Source organism: Octopus bimaculoides, chromosome 9, assembly GCF_046866305.1.
Source record: "Octopus bimaculoides isolate indiv1 chromosome 9, ASM4686630v1, whole genome shotgun sequence".
Taxonomy (NCBI): domain Eukaryota; kingdom Metazoa; phylum Mollusca; class Cephalopoda; order Octopoda; family Octopodidae; genus Octopus; species Octopus bimaculoides.
In genome coordinates, this window is record NC_142936.1 from 84,951,834 (window position 1) to 84,978,204 (window position 26,371).

The 26,371-nt window shown below is 39.4% G+C and overlaps 1 protein-coding gene across 1 annotated transcript in view; it reads left to right on the forward strand.

The window, feature by feature from the left end:
* The window catches only part of LOC106875823 (excitatory amino acid transporter 1), a 275,943-nt gene that overhangs the window by 226,925 nt on the left and 22,647 nt on the right, over window positions 1-26,371 (forward strand). Inside the window, exons 3-4 of the mRNA XM_052970833.2 lie at window positions 8,964-9,087; window positions 11,870-12,050. Coding sequence (XP_052826793.1) covers window positions 8,964-9,087; window positions 11,870-12,050 — 305 coding nt within the window. The remainder of the gene's footprint in view (window positions 1-8,963; window positions 9,088-11,869; window positions 12,051-26,371) is intronic.

The window sequence follows — 26,371 nt, forward strand, 5'->3', positions numbered from 1 at the left end:
ATCTCGAGGCTAATCTGGGCGTCGACGAGGAATACCTGACCCGCCTGTTCAAGACGACTTTCGGGCCGGGACCTATGGACAACTTCCAGAGATCCCTGACCTGGCAGTGCTATCGAGAAGCACTACCCGTTCGGGATAAACTCTACAGGCACAGCTCGAGAAACACCGGGCCGACCTGCCAGAGATGCGGTGAGTGCGATTTTATTGAAGAAATTTACTCTTTAGTATTTCGAGGTATTTTTATGTAATTTTGGAAAATATATCTGTTAAAATGAGATGTCAGTGTTTTCATTTTTGCGCAATTTAGACGACAATATATCAACCGCACCCTAGCCTCTGCCAGAAGTGTAGCCAGCTCACTTATTCGTGTCTTTACTTCATTGGACACTAAACTCTGCTTGCAAAGACCTGTTGAGGCAAGTGAAATCCAAATTTAACCAAATTCGACGACTGGCATCCATGCCAACCTCTCCTTCATTGGACACTAAACTGCTTGGAAGACCTGTTGGGGCAAGTGAAATCGAAATCGTGATTGAACCAAATTCGATGACCGGCACCTGTGCCAGTGGAACACTAACAGCACCGTCCGAGCATGATCATTGCTAGAGCGGCTGCCTGGCTTCCGTGCCAGTGGCCCGTAAATAGCACCATTTGAGCGTGATCGTTACCAGCGTCGCCTTACTGGCACTTGTGCTGGTGGCACGCTAGAAAATCATTCGATCGAGGTCGTTGCCAGTGTCGCTGGACTGGCTCTCATGCAGGTGGCACGTAAAAGACACCATTTTGAGCGTGGCCGTTGCCAGTACCGCGTGACCAGCCCTCGTGCCGGTGGCACGTAAAAGAACCCACTACACTCTCGGAGTGGTTGGCATTAGGAAGGGCATCCAGCTGTAGAAACTCTGCCAGATCAGATTGGAGCCTGATGCAGCCATCCGGTTCACCAGTCCTCAGTCAAATCGTCCAACCCATGCTAGCCTGGAAAGCGGACGTTAAACGATGATATATATATATATATATATATATATATATATATATATAGATAGAATAGAGACAGCTGATGAAGGGATATTCCAAGTGGCTTTCCGTTTTCCTATGTGTTCGTTCCGTTGTCTGTAGTTTGTTCTAACGTCCTGTACCCTGATATGCATGTATATACACATGTAGATGTAAGTATGAACATATATGTGTGTATACATGTATATATATTCTTTGTATTATATATATATATATATATATATATATATATATATATATATATACTTACATACACAGATACATAATGATACAACACATACATACAGAGAATTAGAGAGAGAGAGAGAGAGAGAGATGGTGGCATAGAATCCCCCTCCCCAAAAAAGGAATAAATAAGAGGACGATGACAAAGCATTATCTGCAACGAAATCTTGGATGTAGTCCAAGAACCAGGTGGTGTCTGCTTCTTGTAGGCTTTAGTAGCAGACTTGGAGAGAATGGACAAACCTCTTCAGTTGAATATTTATAACTCGATGGACATGTAACCATCTTATCTCCTCTTGGTGGTGGTGTTGTTGTTGTTGTTGTTGTTGTTCTTTCTTATTTTTTGGACACTGTCCATCCATTCTATCCAGCCACTCCTGACCAACTCGGCAGATGGTTGCAATACTTGATCTTCTGGCGTTATTATCCTCTTTCGTTCTTTCTTTCCTTCTTTTGTCTTCTATATTCCTTCGTGTTTTACTTTACCAATTTAATTACTCACTAGCTGTAGTAGTAGTAGTTCTTGTGGTGGCAATATTATTATTATTATTATTATTATTATTATTGTTATTACTATTATTATTGGTAGTAGTAGTAGTAGTAGTAGTGGTTGTGTATAGTGATGATGGTGGTGGCAGTCATGCCTCTTTTCGTTGTGGTGACAGTTTCATTTGTGATAGCAGTGGCTGTGGTGGCTGCGGTAGTAGTAGTAGTAGTAGTAGTAGTAGTAGTAGTAGTCAGGAAAGTGGTGATGAAGATGGTGGTGTTCGTGATTGTAGTAGTGGTAGTATTCATGGTCGCAGTGGTGTGGTGATAGTAGATGTAGTAATTGTGGTGACAGTAGTAATAGTGATGATGATGGTGTTCATGATTGTAGTGGAGGTGGTGAGGTGTTGGTGATGATAATGATGATGGTTGATAGCGGTAATGGTGGTTGATGTAGTCATGGGAACGATGGTGGTGATGGTAATGTTTTTGTTGCTAATTTTTACATTCCTAGTTTTACTGGCAAGAATTCCTGGCGTTTGCCAGGCACAATCAAGCATTCTACCATCACCATTACCACCAACAGCAACACTACTACTACTACTATTGCTACGGCTACTACTACTACTGAAAATGATTGCTTCTAGAGGCACAAAGGTTGAAATTTTTAGGGGAGGGGGCTAGTTAATCACATCGACCCCAGTGTTCAACTGGTACTTTAGTTTATCGACCCTGAAGAGATGAAAGGTAAAGTGAACCATAGCGAGATTTGACCTCAAAACGTAAAGAATCGGAAGAAACGCCGCTAAGCATTTTGCCTGGCGTACTAACGATTCTGCCAGCTCGCTGCCTTCGAAATAGTAGTAGTAGTAGTAGTAGTAGTAGTAGTAGTAGTAATAATAACAATAATAGGCGCAAGAGTGGTTGTGTGGTACGTTGCTTGCTTACCAACCATATGGCTCCGGGTTCAGTCCCACTGCGTGGCACCTTGGACAAGTGTCTTCTACTATAGCCTTGGGCTGATCAAAGCCTTGTGAGTGGATTTGGTAGGTGGAAACTGAAAGAAGCTCGTCGTATATGTGTGTGTGTATATATATATATATATATTTATATACATATATTTGTGTGTGTGTGTAAATGTTTGTGCATCTGTGTTAGTCCCCCCAACATCGCTTGACAACCGATGCTGGTGTGTTTACGTCCCCGTAACCTAGCGGTTCGGCAAAACAGACCGATAGAATAAGTACTAGGCTTACAAACAATAAGTCCTGAGGTCGATTTGCTCGACTAAAGGCAGTGCTCTGGCATGGTCCTATTCAAATGACTGAAAACAAGTAAAAAAAAAAAGAAAGAAAAGTAATATCAATCAATTCCTAGCGAAATCTGACGAAGGAATTTTTGTATTCCGAAATATTGTTATTATATCAGACTATGGATAATTAAATCATAACAGTTAATATAGTCCACTCTGCGTTGTTGTGCCATTTAAGACACCTTATATTTTACAAACAATACACAATGCTTCAACCGAACTACAATACTCGCCTGTAATAATAATGTTGCTTTCGAATTTTGCCACGAGACCAGCAATTTAGGAGTCGTGGGTAAGTCGATAACATCAACCCCAGTGCTCTTCTGGCACTTATTTATCGACTCTAGAAGGATTAGAGGCAGAGTCAACCTCGGCGGAATTTGAACTCGGAACGTGAAGACGGACGAAATACCGCTAAGCATTTTTGACCGGCGTGCTAACGATTCTACCAACTCGCCGCCTTAATAATAATAATAATAATAATAATAATAATAATAATGATGGTTTCAAATTTATATCGACCCCAGTATTTCACTGATACTTAATTTATCGACCCCGAAAAGATGAAAGACAAAGTCGACCTCGGCGAAATTTGAACTCTGAACGTAAAGACAGACGAAATACCGCTAAGCATTTCGTCTAGCATGCTAACCATCCTGCCAGCTCGCCGCCTAAATAATGACAACAACAACAACAACAACAACAATAATAATAATAATAATAATAATAATAATTAAAATTTTTATTGCTACAAGTCAGTCGCGGAGACATTAAAATGACAAATCGCTAAAATTAAATAAACAAACTAACGGTGAGAATGTTTTTTACATGCAATTTGATAGGGAAACATTAAATAGAAACAAAATATGCAAATAAATATATTTATCAGGAATATGAGTAAGACAGAGGATCCATGTAACTCGAAAACCATTATGAAATATCCACCAAGGGAATACAGAATATTTTAGCCACGAGTAACTGGAAACCGATAGGCTGAACCACAAGCGGTGGTCTTAAAATGAGATTATTAAAACATGATGCAGACGTTTTAGAATTTGTTGATCATGAATGGCGAATATGACTGAGTCTACACGAATAACAGCGAACCCTGTTTGGCCTGTTACTGATCCTACATGACCTGTTACTGATATTACCAGATCTTTATATGCTTTCGGTGCGAATTCTTCTTTTATACGGTGGCGTGTTTACAATCCTGTAAATAATAATAATAATTGTATTTTTATATAAGCATAAGGCTTATGGTGATCACCGCACAATGACTAAAGAAATAGTCTAATAAAGTGCCATATAAACCCTCGATAGAAAAACGAGAGAAGAGAAGGCTTTCCTATCCGCGGATAGGAAAGCCTTTTTTTTTTCTGTCGAGGGCTTATATGCCCCATTATTAGACTATTTTCCTTAGCCATTGCACAGTGATCGCTTCAAACCGAATAAAGATATTTTCAGTACGCTGTACCCCAATAAATGATCCCGTGAATCAAACAGGGTTTGAAACAAAGTAACATTATCCATATCACCCAAGTGTACTTGACTAAGGACCCACAAGGATCAGGAGAGGGTGGTAGAAACAAGACATGGGTTCAGTCTACCATCTTAGCGATGTTACTTTAACGTCACCTTGCTTAAGCCTAGTCGGGGGTGGGATGACGGTTTGTATTTGCTACAAGGATGCCGGATGAAATGCCTTGCGGGTTTTTCCTTAGTTTCACTGTTTAAACCAAACCGGAATTGATCTGCCTTCCATACCCTCAGATTTGAATAAGAAATGATAATGTACTGCTTTCTTCTCCCCCCGAGTCTACGTACCCCAACCCCTGTCCTTCAGGCGATAAATCAATCTGTGATATAGAATGTAGTATTACGTGGATAAGATATAGTTTTCAGTTGAATCTCTTCAAAGTTCCTACTGAAGGCGGAGCAAACTTCGCCTTTCATCCTTGCCATGGTCGATAAAATAATATGATGGCATCAGTTTAATCAATTGTTATGACTGCCTCTCACAAATAATAAGCCTTGTGTCTTGTCAAAATTAATCAACATTAACGAATATAGATCGATAATCAATAAAACTCGAAAGAGATTTAAATGACAAAAAAAAACCCTCTCATAATCATTGTCAGAATATATATTATATATTAGCAGATACACACGCGCAGACATACAACGAAGATACAGACAGGCATGTTAACACTAACGTAAACATACACACAAATATAAATAATTAATAAGATTAAATAAGTCCCACTTCTCACTCTGTTTCTCTTCCTGTACATACACAGATTATACATATGTATATTACATTATGTTATATCATATTTTATATATATATATATATATATATATATATATAAAAGGCCACGAGGTAGCAGAAACGTTAGCACGCAGGGCAAAATGCCTAGCGGTATTTCGTCAGTCTTTACGTTCTGAGTTCAAATTCCGCCGAGGTCGACTTCACCTTTCATCCTTTCGAAGTCGATAAATTAAGTACCAGTGGAAATACTGGGGCCGATGTAATCGACTTATCCCCTCCCACCAAATTTCAGGCCTTGTGCTTGTTATAGAAAGTATTATTATTATTATTATTATTATTATTATTATTCAGTAGTTTTATTTTTCTAACGTGCTTTCACTTCGCTACTTAGTACAGCTCTGTGTGCCTTGGGTTTGTGCTGTGGTTTGCTGTGATGCTCTTATGGTTACTGTATTGAAAGTGTTTTGCGTTTTTTTTTGTTTTTTATTATGATTATTATTATTATTATTATTATTATTATTATTGTTATTATTATTATTATTATTATTTTGAAGGTGACGAGCTGGCAGAATTGTTAGCACGCCGAGCAAAATGCTTTGCGACATTTGGTCTGTCTTTACATTCTGAGTTCAAATGCCGCCGAGATCGACTTTGCCTTTAATCCTTCCGGGGTCGATGAATTAAGTACCAGTTACGCACTGGGGTCGAGGCAATCGACTTACTCCCCTCCCACCAAATTTCAAGCCTTGTGCTTATAGTAGAAAGGATTATTAGTATTATTATGTATATAATATCAGATATATATATACATGAGGACACACACACACACATGTATAGCGGGAGATTGACAGATACATATTTCAATGATGATGACGATAATGATGATTTCTTTTATGAGCCACAGGGGCATTCAATAAGGGAACATTACAAACAACGGTCACACTTCGCATGAAGGATTTGCATAAAGTATTTGATAGGCGCAGGAGTGGCTGTGTGGTAAGTAGCTTGCTTACCAACCACATGGTTTCGGGTTCAGTCCCACTGCGTGGCACCTTGGACAGGTGTCTTCTACCATAGCCTCGGTCCGACCAAAGCCTTGTGAGTGGATTTGGTAGACGGAAACTGAAAGAAGTCCGTCGTATATATGTATATGTATATATATATATATATGTGTGTGTTTGTGTGTCTGTGTTTGTCCCCCCAATGTCGCTTGACAACCGATGCTGGTGTGTTTACGTCTCCGTAAGTTAGCGGTTCGGCAAAAGAGACCGATAGAATAAGTACTAGGCTTACAAAAAATAAGTCCTGGCGTCGATTTGTTCAACTAACGGCGGTGCTCCAGCATGGCCGCAGTCAAATGACTGAAACAAGTAAAAGAGTAAAAAGAGAGTATGGGAAAAGAACTGACGGCGAGAAAGGAGATGAAAGAATATATAGCATTTAACATATGTGGTTACATTGCGGAGACTTCAAAATACAGGAGAACCTCTAATCTGTGTCAATCAATGAGCTCTACAAATTCAGGTTCACTCTTGAGTTTCAAGGGTACGAACCCTCTCCCAGTTGTCCTGCAATCCCTAGACCTATGTTACAGTAGTTTCACTCACCCTAACCATTTTTGTCAGAGTCACACACCTTTTGGCAAATTTCACCTTCACTTTCTTTTCCAAGTGGAACGTGAAAAAGCCGATGAGAGCCGGGGTGAAAAAGAGAATGTTCTCAATCCTTCTAGACGTATCTGCTACATAACGCTTTCGTCTTACTCGCAATTTAACGTCCCACCCAATCACGGAGCGTAAATTCTCTTTTACTTGGCCATTGACTATCCACAGATGGATGAAGGCATCACCATTGCGTCGTTGGTTTATCAATGCCGGTTGTAGCACTTCTGTCTTTACTCTTTCACTCTTTTACTTGTTTCAGTCATTTGACTGTGGCCATGCTGGAGCACCACCTTTAGTCGAGCAAATCGACACCAGGACTTATTCTTTGTAAGCCTAGTACTTATTCTATCGGTCTCTTTTGCCGAACCGCTAAGTTACGGGGACGTAAACACACCAGCATCGGTTGTCAAGCGATGTTGTGGGGGACAAACACAGACACACACACACTCACACACACACACATATATATATACATATATGCGACGGGCTTCTTTCAGTTTCCGTCTACCAAATCCACTCACAATGCTTTGGTCGGCACGAGGCTATAGTAGAAGACACTTGCTTAAGGTGCCACGCATTGGGAATGAAACCAGAACCATGTGGTTGGTAAACAAGCTACTTACCACAGAGCCACTCCTACGCCTCCACACAACCACTCCTACCCCTTTGCTAACCAATTGTGGTTTAGATGTAGAGCTTTCATGGTTGAGTGATTATTCTTGGCCTTTGCTATCTTGATGGAATTTAAGCATCGAACCGCAAGGAAACTCGCCCGACAGTTCAACAACTTTATCAGTTCATTTTCCTGCACTGATATTGCATTTTATCGACCACAAACGAAAGAAAGGCAGCGGTGGATTATATCGACCCCAATATTTGAGTACTTTTTTTTTTATATTATCGTCTGCAGAAGGATTGAAGGCTCTTTTGTCCTCAGTGATGACATTTGAACTCGGGGCATTTTTCTCTGACTTACTAATGGTTCTGCTAACTTATCTCTACCAGTTCAACAAGAGCGCTATCTTATCGTTAATTATAATATGGCAAGAATTGCGCTAAAGTCGCATGAGAAAAATCTGTCTTCTGTATGATAAATTAAGCGCTACTACTTTTGTTGTTGCTGTTGTTTAGCTCCAGGTTAAGTAACCTTGTTAATGAAACATCAAATTCAAACCAGTTACGGCCACCTTGTCTGATTACAGATATGTAGAGCTACCTTATCTGATCTAGTACTTCAGCATAACGATGGAGTTCATTTTGGGTGAGATTTGTGTGATAATTTTAACAGGTCTAGCGACCATGGAGTTGGTTCGTGTTAGAATTAGTCATATTTTTTCTACTCTAGGAACAAGGGTGGGAGTGGGGAGTCGATTAGATCGACCCCAGTACGTTTATCGACTCCGAAAGATGAAAGGCAAAGTCGACCTCAGCGAAATTTGAACTCAGAACGTAACGACAGACGAAATGCCCGCTAAACATTTCGCCCGGCGTGCTAATGTTTCTTATTTCTTTATTGCCCACAAGGGGCTAGACATAGAGGGGACAAACAAGGACAGACAAAGGGATTAAGTCGATTATATCGACCTCAGTGCGTAACTGGTACTTAATTTATCGACCCCGAAAAGATGAAAGGCAAAGTAGACCTCGGCGGAATTTGAACTCAGAACGTAAAGGCAGACGAAATATCGCTAAGCATTTTGCCCGGCGTGCTAACGTTTCTGCCACCTTGGAATTAGTTATATTACATGTTTGTCAATTCGTCTATCTACAATAAATTTGTCTATTAATCTGTATATATATATATATATATATATATATATATATATATATATATATATATATATATATATATATATATATATATATATATATATATCATCTGGGTCTCAGTCGCTCATTTTCTCTGTCTCTCTCTATATATATCTCCCTCTCTCCCTCTCATTCCATTCACCATACCTACAATCAATCGCTTTTTCTTTCTCTCCTTCAGTTCCGTACAGAAGAGGTCCTGGAGGAACCAGATGTGGTGGCCGAGAATGCCACAGACATCTTCACATCCACCATCTCCTCTCTGGCCCTCAGCACACAGAACCTAACATTCATGAACGACACAGGTAAGTGGACACACACACACACACACACACACACACATGCATGTATGCATACATACATAAGCCAATATGTATGAGGATTCCCCAAAAGAATTTGGAAATTGCGCAAACGTAACGTCTCTCACACACATAGAGAGAAAGAAAGAGTATTCACGACATTTTTATATGTATTTCAATACAAATGAAACATTTTATTGACCGACTTTCATGGTTCCGATATTCTTATGGCAGCGAATGTTGGAGCGTCTAGTGGAAAAGAAACTGAAAATAACGCTAGATTTGGATTGGACACTGCTGCAAGAGGAACACTTTTATTCTTGTATCTTTCATGAAAAAGTTTGGACATGTAATGTCTTGTTTTGTTGTTGGCAGACATAAGAACATTTTTAAAAAAGGATGAAAAATATTAAAAATAAATACAATAAAAAAATCGGGAGTAATCAAAGACCAGGGGGTTTTGTGACAGCAGGATTAAAACATTTTGGCGATTCGCTCCAACATTCATTACCGTTCGAAGATCGGAACCGTGGAACTCAAAATAGCGGTTAGTAAACTTTTCAGCTTACACTCTGTGCATAAATGTGTGTGCTTCATATATATATATATATATATATATATATATGATGTGTGTGTGTATATATTTATAGAGAGAGAGTGATGATTTGTGACCTAGTGGCCAAGATCGTGGTTTCTATTCTACGATCGTCAGTGCATCGTACTCTTGAGCAAAGTACTAAAGTACTTTATTTCGCGTTACTCTAGTATACTCAGGTGTATATAGATAGACCTACGATGGACTGGCAATTGCCCTATGAAGGGCAATTTTTACCTTCATGCCCCAGCTAGAGGGCTGGGATCATTCGAAAACTACAATAATTTTAGGAAGCGCATTGTAACCAGCAATGTAGACCGACATCCGATAGATCTGTCGATACCCTGATGTATATGAGGGTGCATGACTGGGTGGTTAGGGTGTTGCATTCACGATCTAGCTACTGTGATTCGAATCCTTAGACCGGGTGGTGCGTTATCCTTGAGCAAAGACAGTTCATCTCACGTTGTTTTGTGATCACTTTGACACCTGACGCGTGGCACACCTGCGTGCACCTGTTCAGACAACATCGATTTGATGGAGGGAGAGAGCTAACGTACAATACATACATTCGATCACTATAAACAAATCATTTGTGCAGATCGATGAGCAAAAGGTGGACACTCATACGTCGCCATCGACGGGTCAGTCCATCACACACACACACACACACACACACACACACACACACACACACACACACACACACACACACATATACAACCGGCTTCTTTCAGTCCCTGACAACCAAATCCACTCACAAGGCTTTCCCGAGGCTATAGCAGATGACACTTTCCCAAAGTGCCACGCGGAGGGACTGAACCCGGAACCATGTGGTTAGGAAGCGAGCGTCTTAACACACACACTCTCTCTTATATATAACATCGGTGTCAAACCTCTTTATAAAATTTATAAATTTAAAACTTTGGATATATATATATATATATATATATATATATAAATATATATATATATATATATATATATATATAAAGTAATTATCTAAGCATAGGGTATTGCAGTTGGCTACCTGACATAATTGTCGCTGTATCTACATTAGAAATTCTTCAGTGTTCGTCGTGTATATGGCAAATCGTGGCACTCCGTCGGTTACGACGACGAGGGTTCCAGTTGATCCGAGCAACGGAACAGTCTGCTCGTAAAATTAACGTGCAAGTCGCTGAGCACTCCACAGACACGTGTACCCTTAACGTATTTCTCGGTGAGATTCAGCGTGACACAGAGTTACAAGGCTGGCCCTTTGAAATTCGGGAACAACAGAAACAGGAAGAAAGAGTGAGAGACTTTCTGGTTAAAGAGTACAGCAGGGTTCGCCACCACGATCTGCCGGAGCCTCGTGGAGCTTTAGGTGTTTTTGCTCAATAAACACTCACAACGCCCGGTCTAGGAATCGAAACCTCGATCTTACGACCACGATTCCGCTGCCCTAACCACTGGGCCATTGCGCCTCCACATGTAACAAATAACAGAGACGGAAATGGAATACACCAGAGACTTTATTGCTCACAATGATCTTTCCAACCCATCCTGCATCAATCTCCAGTCATACAGCATCTCACCTTTGAGGGGTCCAAACGATCGTTGTGAGCAATGAAGTTTCTGATATATTTCATTTTCCGTCTCTATAATTTGTTATATAAAACATATATCTCTACATTGCTCAATGTATTATTTAGTCAGTACTAACTTGGAAGATGCCTGTTTCATTTTAATCTTATAAACGTAGATTATAAGCTACGTACATGTGTCATTCCGTAGTTATCACTAGCAATTATTTTCCGTGCCATGATTTTGCCGACTATTTTCAGTGCTTAAGACATCACAAATAGAGACAGACACTCCCCTGCCTCTTGCACTTTCAATCTGGTGGAACATCGAGGACGTGACAGCTAGAGCAAGAGTTGGCTGCGACAGCCCATGCTGTAGCAACATGAAGTGAAATACGTTTCTCAAGGAAACAACCTACTACACGGTCCAGGAAACGAACCCACGACCATAATCACTTGGCCACGTGCCTTTAAACACATACACATACGTGTGTGTGTGTGTGTGGAGATATATACGTGTGTGTGTGTGTGTGTATGTGGAGATATAGCCATGTGCGTGTGCGTAGGTGTGTATAAATGTGTGTACACATGCATATATAACGTCTGTATTGTGTTTCCTTTTCAGTGAAACAGGTGTACGTACCCAAGGCTGGCTCCACCGGACAAACCAACGTTCTGGGTGTTGTTGTATTCTCTGTATTGATGGGTGTCACCCTGGGCAGAATGGCCATCCGAGGTAAACCCTTACTGGATGTCTGTAATTGCATCAATGAAGCCACCATGAAATTATTTAAAATCTTCATCTGGTAAGTTGATTCTTCTCATCATTCATTATTATTTTACAATCTAAGGCGGTGAGCATGCAGAACCGTTTGCACGCCTGGAAAAGTACTTGGTGGCATATCGTTCTGAGTTCGAATTCCGCCGAGGTTGACTTCGTCTTTCTTCCTACCCAGGTCGATAAAATAAGTAGCAATTGAACAATAGGATCGGTGTAATCAACTTACCCCCTCATCCCCCAAATTGCGGGCCTTGTGCCAAAATTTGAAACCATTATTATTTTACAAACTAAGGCGTCGAGCTGAGAGAATCGTTGGATTGCTGGAGTAAATGCTCAGTGGCATTCCGCCCGGCGCTTACGTTCTGCGTTCAAATCTCGCCGAAGCCGACTTCGCCTTTCATCTTTTTTGGGGTCGAATAAATAAGTACCAGTTACGCACTGGGGATGATGTAATCGATTATCTCCTTCCTTGTGCCTATAGTAGAAACGTTTATTCTACAAAATGTTTAGCGGTATCTCTTCCGGTTTTACATTCTGAGTTCAAATTCTGCCGCGGTGGACGTTTCCTTTTATCCTTTCGGAGTCGATGAAATAAGTACCAGTTGTGCCCTGGGGTCGAAGTAATCGATTAGCGCTCCCCTCACTACAACAATTCTGGCCTTGTGCCTGTAATAGAAAATTATCTTATTGTCTGGTCACGTGGTGTATTTTATTCCCGCGGTGGTGCTGGGATGATGTTCGTGTTGGATAGTTGTAAGGTTCCTTGGTTATCTGTGTATCGAAGATATAAAAGATATATTCTTTTGTAAGACTGTAGAGTTTGGCTTGAAGGAAATTTGGCTGCTATTTCCTATTTCTTTATTGCCCACAAGGAGCTACACACAGAGGGGGCAAACAAGGACAGACAAACGGATTAAGTCGATTATATCGACCACAGTGCGTAACTGGTACTTATTTAATCGACCCCGAAAGGATGAAAAGTAAAGTCGACCTCGGCGGAATTTGAACTCAGAACGAAGCGGCAGACGAAATACCTATTTCGTTATTGCCCACAAGGGGCTAAACATAGGGGGAACAAACAAGAACAGACGAACGGATTAATTCGATTACATCGACCCCAGTGCGTAACTGGTACTTATTTAATCGACCCCGAAAGGATGAAAAGTAAAGTCGACCTCAGCGGAATTTGAACTCAGAACGAAGCGGCAGACGAAATACCGCTAAGCATTTCTCCCGATGTGCCAACGTTTCTGCCAGCTCACTAGCTATTTCTAGCTAGTCCAATGCCCAGTTAGAAGCTCTGTCAATATTGCGTAGTGGCAGTATGTGTGATGGTGTGTTGGAGTGGTATGATGTAGTGATGTGATATAGTGGTGCAGTACAGCGATGTGATGTAGTGATGTTAAAAGGTTGATGCAAATGTAATATTACACTCCAGTGAAGTTGTTTTGGAGAGGAAAAAAAAGGAGGAAGATTTCACAAAACTAAGATCAAAGGGAAGTCTTTGAAAAACAATATGAGATTAGATATAAGATAAAAGTAGGATTTATTTGACAAATAACCTAAAACGTGTTATGTGGTATCGTATAACTGGTCTATATTTACCAACAACGAGGGGGCCTTACTTTGTCACTTGATCGGCAAGAGATGGTAGCTAAATCTACATCAGATCACTTCATACGGAAGGAAACGACCAGTCCGATTATGTAATCCTAAATAGATATGAAATATGTGTGGCCGAAATAGTTTTGGTCTTTGATCGTTGAACGTATTTTTGCTGAACCGAGGTCAACGACGTATGAAACTGTTACAATAAAAGTGTTACACAATGGCTTGCTGTGTAGTAACTGTTGGCACTCCGTCGCTTACGACGTCGAGGGTTCCAGTTGATCCGATCAACGGAACAGCCTGCTCGTGAAATTAACGTGTAAGTGGCTGAGCACTCCACAGACACGTGTACCCTTAACGTAGTTCTCGGGGAGATTCAGCGTGACACAGTGTGACAAGGCTGACCCTTTGAATTACAGGCACAACAGAAACAAGAAGTAAGAGTGAGAGAAAGTTGTGGTGGAAGAGTACAGCAGGGTTCGCCACCATCCGCTGCTGGAGCCTCGTGGAGCTTTAGGTGTTTTCGCTCAATAAACACTCACAACGCCCGGTCTGGGAATCGAAACCGCGATCCTATGACCGCAAGTCCACTGCCCTAACCACTGGGCCATTGCGTACCCGTAACGTAATTCTCAGGGAGATTCGGCGAGAACATAATGTGACAAGGCTGACCCTTAAAATGTCTTGCTCAAAGACACAACGCACCACCGGGAATCGAATACACCAACTTACGATTGTGAGCCGAACCCCTTAACACAAAGCCATGCGTCTTCACTAACCTAATGTCTAACAATGAAAGGTTGTTGTTGGCCTCCTTTTGTCTCGGGAGACAATGGAGTTGCGCATAAACCAATCCAGTCTGGTTTTTACATTTCAGGTCCTCTCTAGTTTTGCGCTGGCCTGGGCTAGATGTAAGAAAATCCTGGGAAGCCAAATCATCAGGATACCTCTCTCGACCTTGCTGACGTAGTCCAAGGGGTGCTGAGCATTTTGTTTGGCACCATCGTGGTTGCAGGAGCTGCCGGAAGAGTGTCGAGTTGAACACTAACCGCCTATGGGGCTACACTCCGCATTTCTGTGAAGGTTGTCTCCTTTTCGTAACCCTGGATAAGGGCCCATACCAAGTACTATCAGCCGGAGCCAGCTGAGCCCGGGACTCGTGTCAGGCAGGGTCGTCACTCCCTGAAGTAGTGAAGAAAATCGCTACCCACTACCTATAATGAAAGGTGTAACACATTTTTATGGCCTTACAAAATAGAAAGTTAAGATTCATATGTTGCTTAAAGTAGAATCGTAAGAAATTTGTAACTGGAGTACAATAAATACTGCGTAGAAGGTAAGAGAATGAGAATCACAGTTGCTGCTCACACGAAATATAGTTCCTCGGGAACTGTTACGATGAAGATGAGTAATAATGTTTATGCGCATTTGTAGTTTTTGCACGGAGTGTGTCAAATATACTGTAAATGCGCAGCTATTATTGCATGAGCTAATATTGCTGTTTCTTGATAACCTTCAGATGATTTATGTAATCTGTTTACAAGATCATGTACCCATGAGTAAATATGCGTGTATTTTGGAAGTATTGAATGCATATACATGTACAACATATGTGAAATTATGTAAAGCGATTATTGAAGGAAATAACGAGTGAGTCATTGACTACAACATTTTGTGCATATCAAAAGTAATCAAACCTGTATAATATTTGGGGAGTGATCAATATGGTATTTTGGAAATTATATTTAAATCTTCATACTCACATTAACTATTATCATGTTCATTTTTCATCCATAGCTCCGTCATTATTGATGGTTCGTGCTACTCTAGTAACTACATAAATAATTCCGTTTACGGATATAGTAAGAATAAATTACAAGACACACCTAACGGAATAAACCAACGATAATTCCAGCCAAGACCACCCTGTCGTTTTAAGAGAATCGAAGAACTTATTATTCCTCTTTATGGGGTTAGTTTCTTAGTTTTCTCCGTGCCATGAAGCACATAATGCCACAACATGATTTCTCCAACCAGCTCCGTTTTTTTTTTTCCGTGTCCTGATTTCATTCCAGCTGGTCTAGCCTTCTCGTCTCCTTGTTAAGGGTTCTTCCCCTTTCAAGGCGCTTTGCTGCTCTTTTCCCTCCTCAGGCCGCCACTTTAATGCCACCATACAATCACTTTCTCGATGTTGTCTGAGGATATGTCCGATCCCATCCAGCATCTGATTTTTATTTCGTCACTGATCCTGTTGATACCCGTTGTCGTCTCAATTGAGTAATTTCGGCCACAACGTCGAAGAATTTATTTACTCGAGGCGACAGTTAAGAAAGGTAACGCAGGATATAAAGAACAGAATATCGAAAACCCGGAGAGCGTTCTACAATCTAACAAATGTACAGAGAAGCAAAAACGAAGCTGAAACTTCAAGACATTGGTCTGACTCGTATTACTTTACACACCTGAAAACTGAAAGGTGACAAAAAAATGGAAGAAAAAGCAATGAAGTCTTCTTTATGAGGTGTAGCAGTATAATTCAAGCGAAATGTAACTGATATTTTTACCAGGTCGAGCAAGTATGTAGAAAATCCAAAGCTAACTCGCGGTCTACCTTGTTGTTTCAGAACGGCTTTGTGTGAGTAATCTACTCCCTTCTCGGTTGAGGGAGACACTTCCTTCGTTGGAGTAGGCGCTCCTTACGGGATGCAAAACTTTTTTCCTGCAAGAGTTCCGGACCCCAGTAATGAACTCATTTGCATACAGCCAATCAGAGCTCACCTTGAGCTTGTTGTCAAGTTAACAAATATTGGCATTCAAAATGGCGATCTCTGATTGCCAAGTGAATCTTGTATTGTGCTCTCAAAACACAAATAACAACGCAGAGGCAACTGTGGTTGAAACAAGAACAAGAACAACAAGCATTATTAAGAGAGAAAAGAAGCATGGTCATTCCTTACCCAAGTGACCTTATCTTATTGCCCATCACTTGTTATGCGCTCATAAATTAGTTTGATAGTTGAGCTCTGATTGGCTGTATGCAAATGAGTTCATAACTTGGGTCTGTGTGATAAAACCTTTGTGACACAGATATGGGGTCTGGAACTCTCGTGGGAAAAAATATCTTGCCTCCGGGATAGGTGCTCTCCTGTTGAGGAGGTAATACCCGCCTTGTTGGGTTGGTGACCCTCGCTGTAAGAGTTAGTGACCCACGCTGTAGACGTTACTGAATTAAGAAACGAAAAGACACAATATATGGAAACTACCAAAAAAAAGGATTTTCACACAGGAAAGCTGGATGTAACACAACAGGGATATAACACACTCGGAGTATGGCACGGTAGGACTGTGAGAACGCGGAGATGTAACACAGCAGGAATGCAACACAGAGTAGGTGTGACATGGCAGAGAAGACGTGACCTTGCACATCTGATGTCACAACATATCTGTCACAAAGGTTTTATCACACAATAGAAGACGGCTAACATGACTGCAGATCAATAAAGCAGAGATGCTGCAAGAGCTGTTGCTGCTGCTGCTGCTGCATATGATGATAATGGTAAAGACAATGACAGTGGCATTCGACAATTGTACTGTTCTGGTGGTGGTGGGTGTGGAGTTTATGATGTTAATGATGCTACTGATGATGAAGGTGGTGATGATGATGATAGCGAAGATGGCGACGACGACGACACAATCAATCAGTGGGGAAAAGGAGAGAAGTGATGTTTCAGCAGGACACACACACACACGCACACGCACACGCACACGCACACACGCACACACGCACGCGCGCGCACTCACTCACAGCATTGTCATACGGTTGGTCCACTGAATGTCACGTGATCACATGACATTCCTTTAAGGCGGGAAGAAAGGCAAAAACATTTAAAAAAAAATATTTTGTTCTTATTTCTTCATTTGCTTGGAAAGAAAAACAAAACAAAAGAAAAAGCAATAATAATAATAATAATAATAAAAAACAAGGAAAAAGAAGAGAGGGAGAAGGGGAAAGGATTTTTATTTATTTATATATTTTTTTTTTTTTTGTTTTCTATTTTCTTTCCTTTCACGTTGAATAACAAACTCTCTCATCCATTTCATTGATAGCTGCAGCGAAAGACGAATGTACGCTTAATCAAAATTAACTGCAGCCTCATGAATCAATCACAAGCACCACCACCACCACCACCACTACCACCACCGCCACTATCCTTACTACCACCACAGCCACACTAACAGCATAGTCATCATACTTACCATCATCACCACCACCACCACTACCATCCTTAATACAACCACCACTACCAAAACACTACCACCATCACCACCACTGTTTTTACCACGACCACCACGACCACTATCCTTACCACGACCATCACTACCACAACACTATCGACACCACTACCACCAACTCAGTCACCATCACCCTTACCACGACCACCTCTACTAAAAATCTATAACCACCGTTCTTACCACGACCTCTATCATTCTTATCATGACTACCACTGCCAAAACACTACCACCATCACCACCATCCTTACCACGACCACCACTATCGAAAATCTACAATCACCGTTCTTACCACGACCTCCACCATTCTTACCTTAACCACCGCAACCAAAACACCACTACTATCACAAACCTACAACCACCGTTCTTACCACGGCCTATACTATTCTTACCATGACCACCACTACGGAAACACTACCACCACCATCGCTACCACTACAGTCACAACCACCACCACCGTCCTTCCCACCACTACCATTGTACTTAACAAGGCAACACCACCATAGCAACAACACTATCACTACCACCACTGTCGCCGTCAGAACATCATTACCACTACTACCATCTCTTCTACAACAACAACAACAACACTACACCACTACAAACTTGTGACATACACCCCGTTAAACCACTTTCTGCACATAGTCTGTACTGCCAAACTTGCCACCACTATACCTACCACAATGCCATCAACATACTACCACAACACTACTACTGCTATACCGCTAACAGCCACAATACCACCACCAGCATCACCAACACCACTTAAACTGCCACATGCACACCTCAATTTACTTCCCCCTCCTCACATCATCACCATTGCCCATTTTCTCATTACTAACACCATACCACTATTACTACTACTACTACTACTACTGTCATTGCCGCAACAACAAACATTCCACCACTTCAGGTGGGAGGGGGTGCGGAAAGACATTACTGAAATACCATTCCAATTGAACAGTTATTTCGATCGATATTGCCAAGAGAAATATAGAAAGAGAGAGAGAGAGAGAGAGAGAGAGAGAGAGAGAGAGAGAGAGAGAGAGAGAGAGAGAGAGAAAAGAAAAAAGAACCGAAAATGTCATCAGAGGCTTCGGGATTGTGACGGCGACGCCGAAGAACATCTTTATTGCAACTATTGTTATTAGTGGTAATATTGTTATTTTATTAAAATGGAGAAAATTATTATGATAATAATGTTGGGTATCGTTATGAATACAATTATTATTATTATTATTATTATTATTATTATTATAATTATTATTATCACCATGATCCTTCTTATTCAGTAGCAATCAATCATTCAAACTTTATTTGCGATCATTCCCCCCTCTGTCTGTCTGTCTGTCTGTCTGTCTGTCTGTCTGTCTGTCTGTCTGTCTGTCTGTCTGTCTGTCTGTCTGTCTGTCTGTCTGTCTGTCTGTCTGTCTGTCTGTCTGTCTCTCTCTCTTTCTGTCTCTCTCCATCCCATTGTTCTCTCTACCTCTTGTATTCTCTACACCCTCTCCCAAACACCTCATATGCACTGTGTATACACCCACTAACATGCATACATATATCCATACACATACATACATACACACATATATATTTATTTATTTATCAGTTCGTAAATCTGAACTGTTATTAGTTAATAATTGACGAGCGAATGGGTCTGAAAGAAACGGTGAATGAGAGAGAGAGAGAGAGAGAGAGAGAGAGAGAGAGAGAGAGAGAGAGAGAGAGACACAAAGAGTTAGTAAATAACTGAGTGTCAGAGAGATAGATAGATAGATAGATAGATAGATAGATAGATAGATACATGGATGGATGGATGGATGGATGGATAGACATGGATGGATGGATGGATAGATAGATAGACATGGATGGATGGATGGATAGATAGATAGACATGGATGGATGGATAGATAGATAGAGACATGGATGGATGGATAGATAGATAGAGACATGGATGGATGGATAGATAGATAGAGACATGGATGGATGGATAGATAGATAGAGACATGGATGGATGGATAGATAAATAGATAGACGGATGGATAGATAGATATATGGTACAAAATTTAAAAAAATGTAAACAAAATCGAAAAAAGTGAAGGGATATACGGAGAGAGCGAAAGAGAAAGAAAGAGCGAGAAAGGAAAACAAAATAAAAGTGAAATATGAAAAACGACAAATGTTGAGAGAAAAGGGAAGTAAGATCGAGTGAAGTAACAAGGGGGAGAGAGAGGGGGAAGAGGGAAAGAGAGAGAGAGAGGGGGGAAGAGGGAAAGAGAGAAAGAGAGAGAGAGAGACAGGAAGTGGAAGAAAACGTCAAGTCTGGAAGGAATGGCGGAAGGAAGGATGTTGTAAGAAGAAGAAAAAAAAAAGCGAAAAGGAAAACGAACGAAAAATAATGAAGGAAAAGTTAGGCAATGAGAGTGTGAATAAAATATTTGACGTTTCGAATTCCGCTGAGAGCTTTGCTAGTTGCTACCTAATTTGCGATGCACACACACGCATACACTCAAATATATATATATATATATATATATATATATATATATATATAATAATATTAGGGACAAAATCCAAAATTACAGGTAAAAACTCAATTAAAATCAATTTATAAAAAATTAAAATTAAATTGAGCTTTATAGATAAAATATATATAAAATATATAGTTTTAGGGAAAATAACCAAGTTTCAAGAACTCATCGATGAAAATCCACTATCACATATAGAAAAATTAATAATTAAAAGCACAATAAATGAGTATAATATAAAGTAAAGTAAATATCATAAGATAAATATAATAAAAAGATTACACGTGTTTCATAACTAATTTTCAAATAGAAAAGAAATTTAAATCGATTAAAATCAATTGAAATTATCGAAAATAAATTCTATACAAAAATATAGCTACTCGTCAGATCGTAAGTAGAACAATAATTAGATATATATATCTCAACCAACGATAAGTACCAAATGAATTAATATGAAATACTATATATATATATATATATATATATATATATATATATATACATATATATATATATATATATATATATACAGATATAGGGCAGGGAATCGTCAATTAGTAATAAAATTAATAATTAACAATTTTGCCAAGTAGTTCAGTATGAAAAAACCTTTATCGGTAAAACCATTTATGATCATAAACATACAGGGATTAGCATGAGTTGTTTCTCCAACATACTGAAAATTTAGAAATAACAGTCAAAGAACTACTGATTCCAAACTACAAATTTTTTCTCTAACGGATGGCGATATTTATGGCACACACAGAACAAAAACAGAAAAGGAAAGCAAAAACAGACCTGCCTTATATATTTGTGCGTGTGTTGTGTATGCGTGATGTCTGTGTCATATATATATATACCCACACGTGCACATCTACGCACATATTGATAATATGTGTGGTGGCGGAAACCACCGAAGAAGAACCCTCGATACTCCACTAGATATCTATGATTCAAAGACTTCCTGAAATAACTCCGTTTCCTAAACATATCCAAATGTTATTACCGACTTTCCAAGCCTTTCATTCTACTCCATTGCTGAAGTTACTCTTTGTTGCCTTCGTACATAACTAACCAGCTCTTCAATTATAGAATTGTGAAGACTTCCACTTCGCTTATTCGCACACAATCAGAGGAATAACGTTATTGTTGCTGTCAACCTTCTTATTATTATTTATTAATAATATTAATAATATGATAATTCTTTTCTAGGCCAGGGGGATCTCAGACATTAACGGTTTCTTTCTTTTCTAACAAGGTTGAAAGATGGCGGGGCTGATATTAAAATACACTGGGGGTTTATAGTAATTATAACAATTAAAAAAAATACCATATTTTTTTTAGAATATTATTAATAATTTAAGTATTAATAATGATAATTACCTTTATTGCTGTTATTCTTATCATTATCGTTTATTAATATCAGAGAATTCATTATTATCATTATTATTTAAATGTAGTTCTCGATGTCTTGGGCCCTTGTGGCCAATGAAAGTTATTACGATTATTATTACTACTACTACTACCATCATTGTCGTCGTTGTTACAGTAACGATGTTGAATTTTGCCGTTGGTGGTTGTCGGTCTGAGATTGTTGTTTGAGGAATGTGTAGACAATGAAATGATAACAACAACAACAACAACAATATCAGTTTTCCATCTGCAAACATTGTTTTCAATATCTGACATTTCCAGTGCAAACCTCTGTTGTTTCCGCATCAGTTGTCACCATTGTCAGCTTCAAAAGTGCCTGTGTTTGTTGTTGGGTGGTTGGTTGGTTAGTTGGTTGATCGACTGGAGAAGTATAGGGATGGATGGATGGATGGATGAATGAATGAATGAGTGAATAGTTGGTCGGTCGACTGGAGATGTGTATGGATAGATGAATAGACGAATGGATATGTGATCGCTTGGCTGGTTGGTTGGTTTGATTATTATTACATAACACGTGCTACATAATAAGTTTCTAAGGTTTACTAAAAATGATTATGCGGCGAGGAATAAACTACAATAACGAAATATTTTCATATTCTTGTGACACATACCGTAGACATCTACGGAGAAGTTTCGGTCTTACTTTGATCTCATCAGTATGCCATAGATTTCACTGTACTTTTTCCAAGTAATGATGGAAGAGATAGTTGATAAATGTAGAGGACAGGCGTTGGTTGGCGAAGAGAAGTAGAAGTTTTCCGTGAAGTCCCTGAATCACAGATGTCTTGCTCAGTTTTGAAGATTCTTCGAAGGTTTCCACTGCAACTATGTTTTTACATTATAATATTATATATTATAAATAAAAAGGCAAGATTATAGTTGTGTGATCACGAAGTCCATTTCAAGACAATGTAGTTCTGTGTTCACTCCTGCTGCGCTACACGTTGGGCAAATGATCAGTGCTTTTTGGGAATGGAATTTGGTCTATCTTGCGCTCTCTCTCTCTCTCGCACCCTTCTAGATAGAAAAAGTCGAAGACTGCCCAATATTTAGATGCTATGATTTATAACTTTTGTGCTTCGAGATTCACTTTTCCAAAGCACACATACACACAGAAACAGGCATACAGACATAGATACATATATATATAGCATTAATTGATAGTAGATGGATGTCATACTAGACTTTTATTAGGTATAACATTCTTCGACCTATCAGCCTGGCTCTCTTCAGGTACATTGATAAAAGTTTAATGCGAAATCCATCTCCTGCTATCAATTAATGCTATCACCCTTACTGTCACTGCGAAGTTCCTGAAATAACTCCAATGGAAATATACCACAATTACGAAACACAACAGGTAGCCTAAACTGTGCCGATACTCTACTCAACATTTAAACACACCAATCTAATTTTACGTATTTGCCTAAATTTTCTGGTATATATATATATATATATATATATATGCAAATATTACTGCGAAAATGCAACGAAAAGCTCAGTGAGATTGTTAACTTTTACGTAGCAGTATAAAATAAAATCTACGAAAAGCGGCGAGCGAGCAGAAACGTTAGCACGCCGGGTGAAATGCTTAGCGGTATTTCGTCTGTCTTTACCTTCTGAGTTCAAGTTAGGCCGAGGTCGACTTTGCCTTTCATCCTTTCGTGGTCGATAATTTAAGTACCAAATGCGTACTGGGGTCGATCTAATCGACTGGTCCCCTCCCCCAAAATTTCGGGCCTCGTGCCTAGAGTAGAAAAGGATATAAAATCTACGATTTGTGTCTGGCATACGTTATATATTTATAATTCTTGCACAAATTCCCATGTTTCTGCTAAAAACACAGTTCACCTGAAGCACGTTTTCACCATCCATCAACCAATTAATAATGCAGCTTATTTTTGAGTGTCGCTGGCTTCCTATACATACCGTTGGTGGTAGAAATATTTACATATTCCCCTCCAATATAAACGAAATCAACTAAAATCTTTGCACCATCATCATACTGCTGCTGCTACTACATTGTGATTCAGATTATACACCAAAGGGTGCAACTTTCGGAATCAGTATCTGAGGTTTATTAAATATTCATTGTACAGACGAATAAATTGTAGGCGCATCGAGATAATTATTTTAGTGTTGTAACGTTAACAAAGAACTCAAAGAGTTGGAGAATAATCATATTTTTGAACATTGTGCAGAATGATGCAACGATAAGTGATGCGAGGAAAACAAATCAGGTTATATATATATATATATATATACACACAATGAAATAAAGATCCACAGTTCTCTCTCCCAACTCTACGTCTTTCTCTCTATCTCTACACACGCTCATATGTTTTTATATATATATATATAAAGAAAAACGAAGAACGAACACAAAAAAAAGACAACTCAAGGAAGTGGTACATGTAAAGTATTAGCAGATGCTCAGGGAAGGAAAGAAAGGTGGTTTTACGTTTCGAGCAAAGCTCTTCTTCAGAAACAGGAGACAGAGGAAAGCCCAGAAGCAAGGGGATAAAAAAATCGCCAACGATTCACATGTGGTTACATTTTGAAAAAAAAAAAAAAAATGCATATAGTATATTTTGTTAAGAACGTAGTAGAGTGCTCTATTAACCTCGTCCACCTCCAGATTTCACCCTGTGCCATCCAGTAGTAGTGTTATACGTACTTCCAGGTTTGTGTATAGGTATCTGTTGTGTGTGAACAGATAATCGAAAAAATTCAGCCGTGGTTAAGAACATATCTGTGTGTGTGTGTGTACACACTCACATATACACACACACCTGTATAGGGGCGTGTATATGTATTCCTATACACCACTGTAAACTCTGCCATATATATACATATATATATATATATATATATATATATATAATGTATGTATCTATGTACGTATGCCTGTTTGTGTGTATGTGTGCTTTGGAAAAGTGAATCTCGAAGCACAAAAGTTATAAATGATAGCATCTAAATATTTGGCAGTCTTCGACTTTTTCTATCTAGAAGGGTGTTTTAATCCAATATTCAAATGCTACTATTTATAGCTTTATATGCTTTTAGACCACTGTTCCAGAAAAGAATTATTTCACGTTCTCTCGAAAGTTTATAACGTTCTTGTGACCTCAACAATATATATATATATATAACTGAACCATTTGAAATTAGAGATCGATAAAATAAATCTTAGACTGAATTTGGCGCTAGGTCTCGATATGGTAATCTAAAACAGATGTTCCAGCATGGCCACCACCTTCTGACTTAACATATTATTATATACGACACATTAGTTGGCATGTAGCAACATGCTCTGCTCCTAAAATCTTGGGTGCCATTGTTTTTATCTGGTTTGTTTGCTTGATTTATTATGTCAGTGTCCTCTCTGTTATCTTAGAAACGACAGAAGCTATAAAATCCAACTGAACTCATAAAAAAAAATAATAATCTTTTGTCATTTATTTTTAATGTTGCATTTGAAAATTCCATTTTTGTATGAAGTGGAAGAGGTTTTATTCAGTGAATGAGACAAGTATACACTGTGTGTGTGTGTGTGTGTGTGTGTGTGTGTGTGTGTGTGTGTGTGTGTGTGTGTGTGTGTGTGTGTGTGTGTGTGTGTGTGTGTGTGTGTGTGTGTGTGTGTGTGTGTGTGTGCGTGCGTGCGCGCGCGCGCGTGCGTGTGTGTTTGATGATGCAAGCAGGGAAAGCAAGGAAATAGAAGTTAAAACATGAGTATGTATATGTTTATATTTATATTTAGCAGAAGCAACAGACTCAATAGCTGAGAGTTTCGTTCATCACTTGAGAAGTTCACGTAGTAACTCTCGGCACTAGTCACGCTATAGCTCTTGCCCAATATGTGTGTGTGTGTGTTAATTATAAACGGCTCTAATAACGTAAACTTTATCGACGTTACATATTTAATGTGTTTTGTTTATGCGCTTATTAGCTGCGGGATGGCGTCAGGGAGAAGGTCCGTTTTTAAACCGCGCATGTATTAAAAACACAAAAACAAAAGATGTTGAATTTCTCTAACCAGGCGAGGCAACTCGTCTCGTAGGTGAACGAGAATGATGGATATCGATATTTCGCTCTTATTTCAGCTCTTTAGTATCGTACATACGACTCACCTCGAAACGAATTGGAATCGCTGGTCTGACGAATATATGCAAACGGTGGAGAGTCTATCTACTGATGTGTAATAACGCCGCACGAGTAAAACAAAATTAAAGTTAAATACATAGTTGGTGGTTATGGTAGTTAGTATTAATGATGTTTATAGTTGTTAGTATAGGAGGTTTATAGTTTTCAGTATTGATGTTAATTATAACGGTTAGTAAAGATGGTTATAATAGTTAGTATTAGCGGTTACAGTAGTCAATATTAGTGGTGATTATAATAGTTACAATTGATAGTTATAGTTGCTACTTTTGACGATGTCTATAGTAGTTAGTATTGGTAATAGGTATACTAGTTACTAGATTGG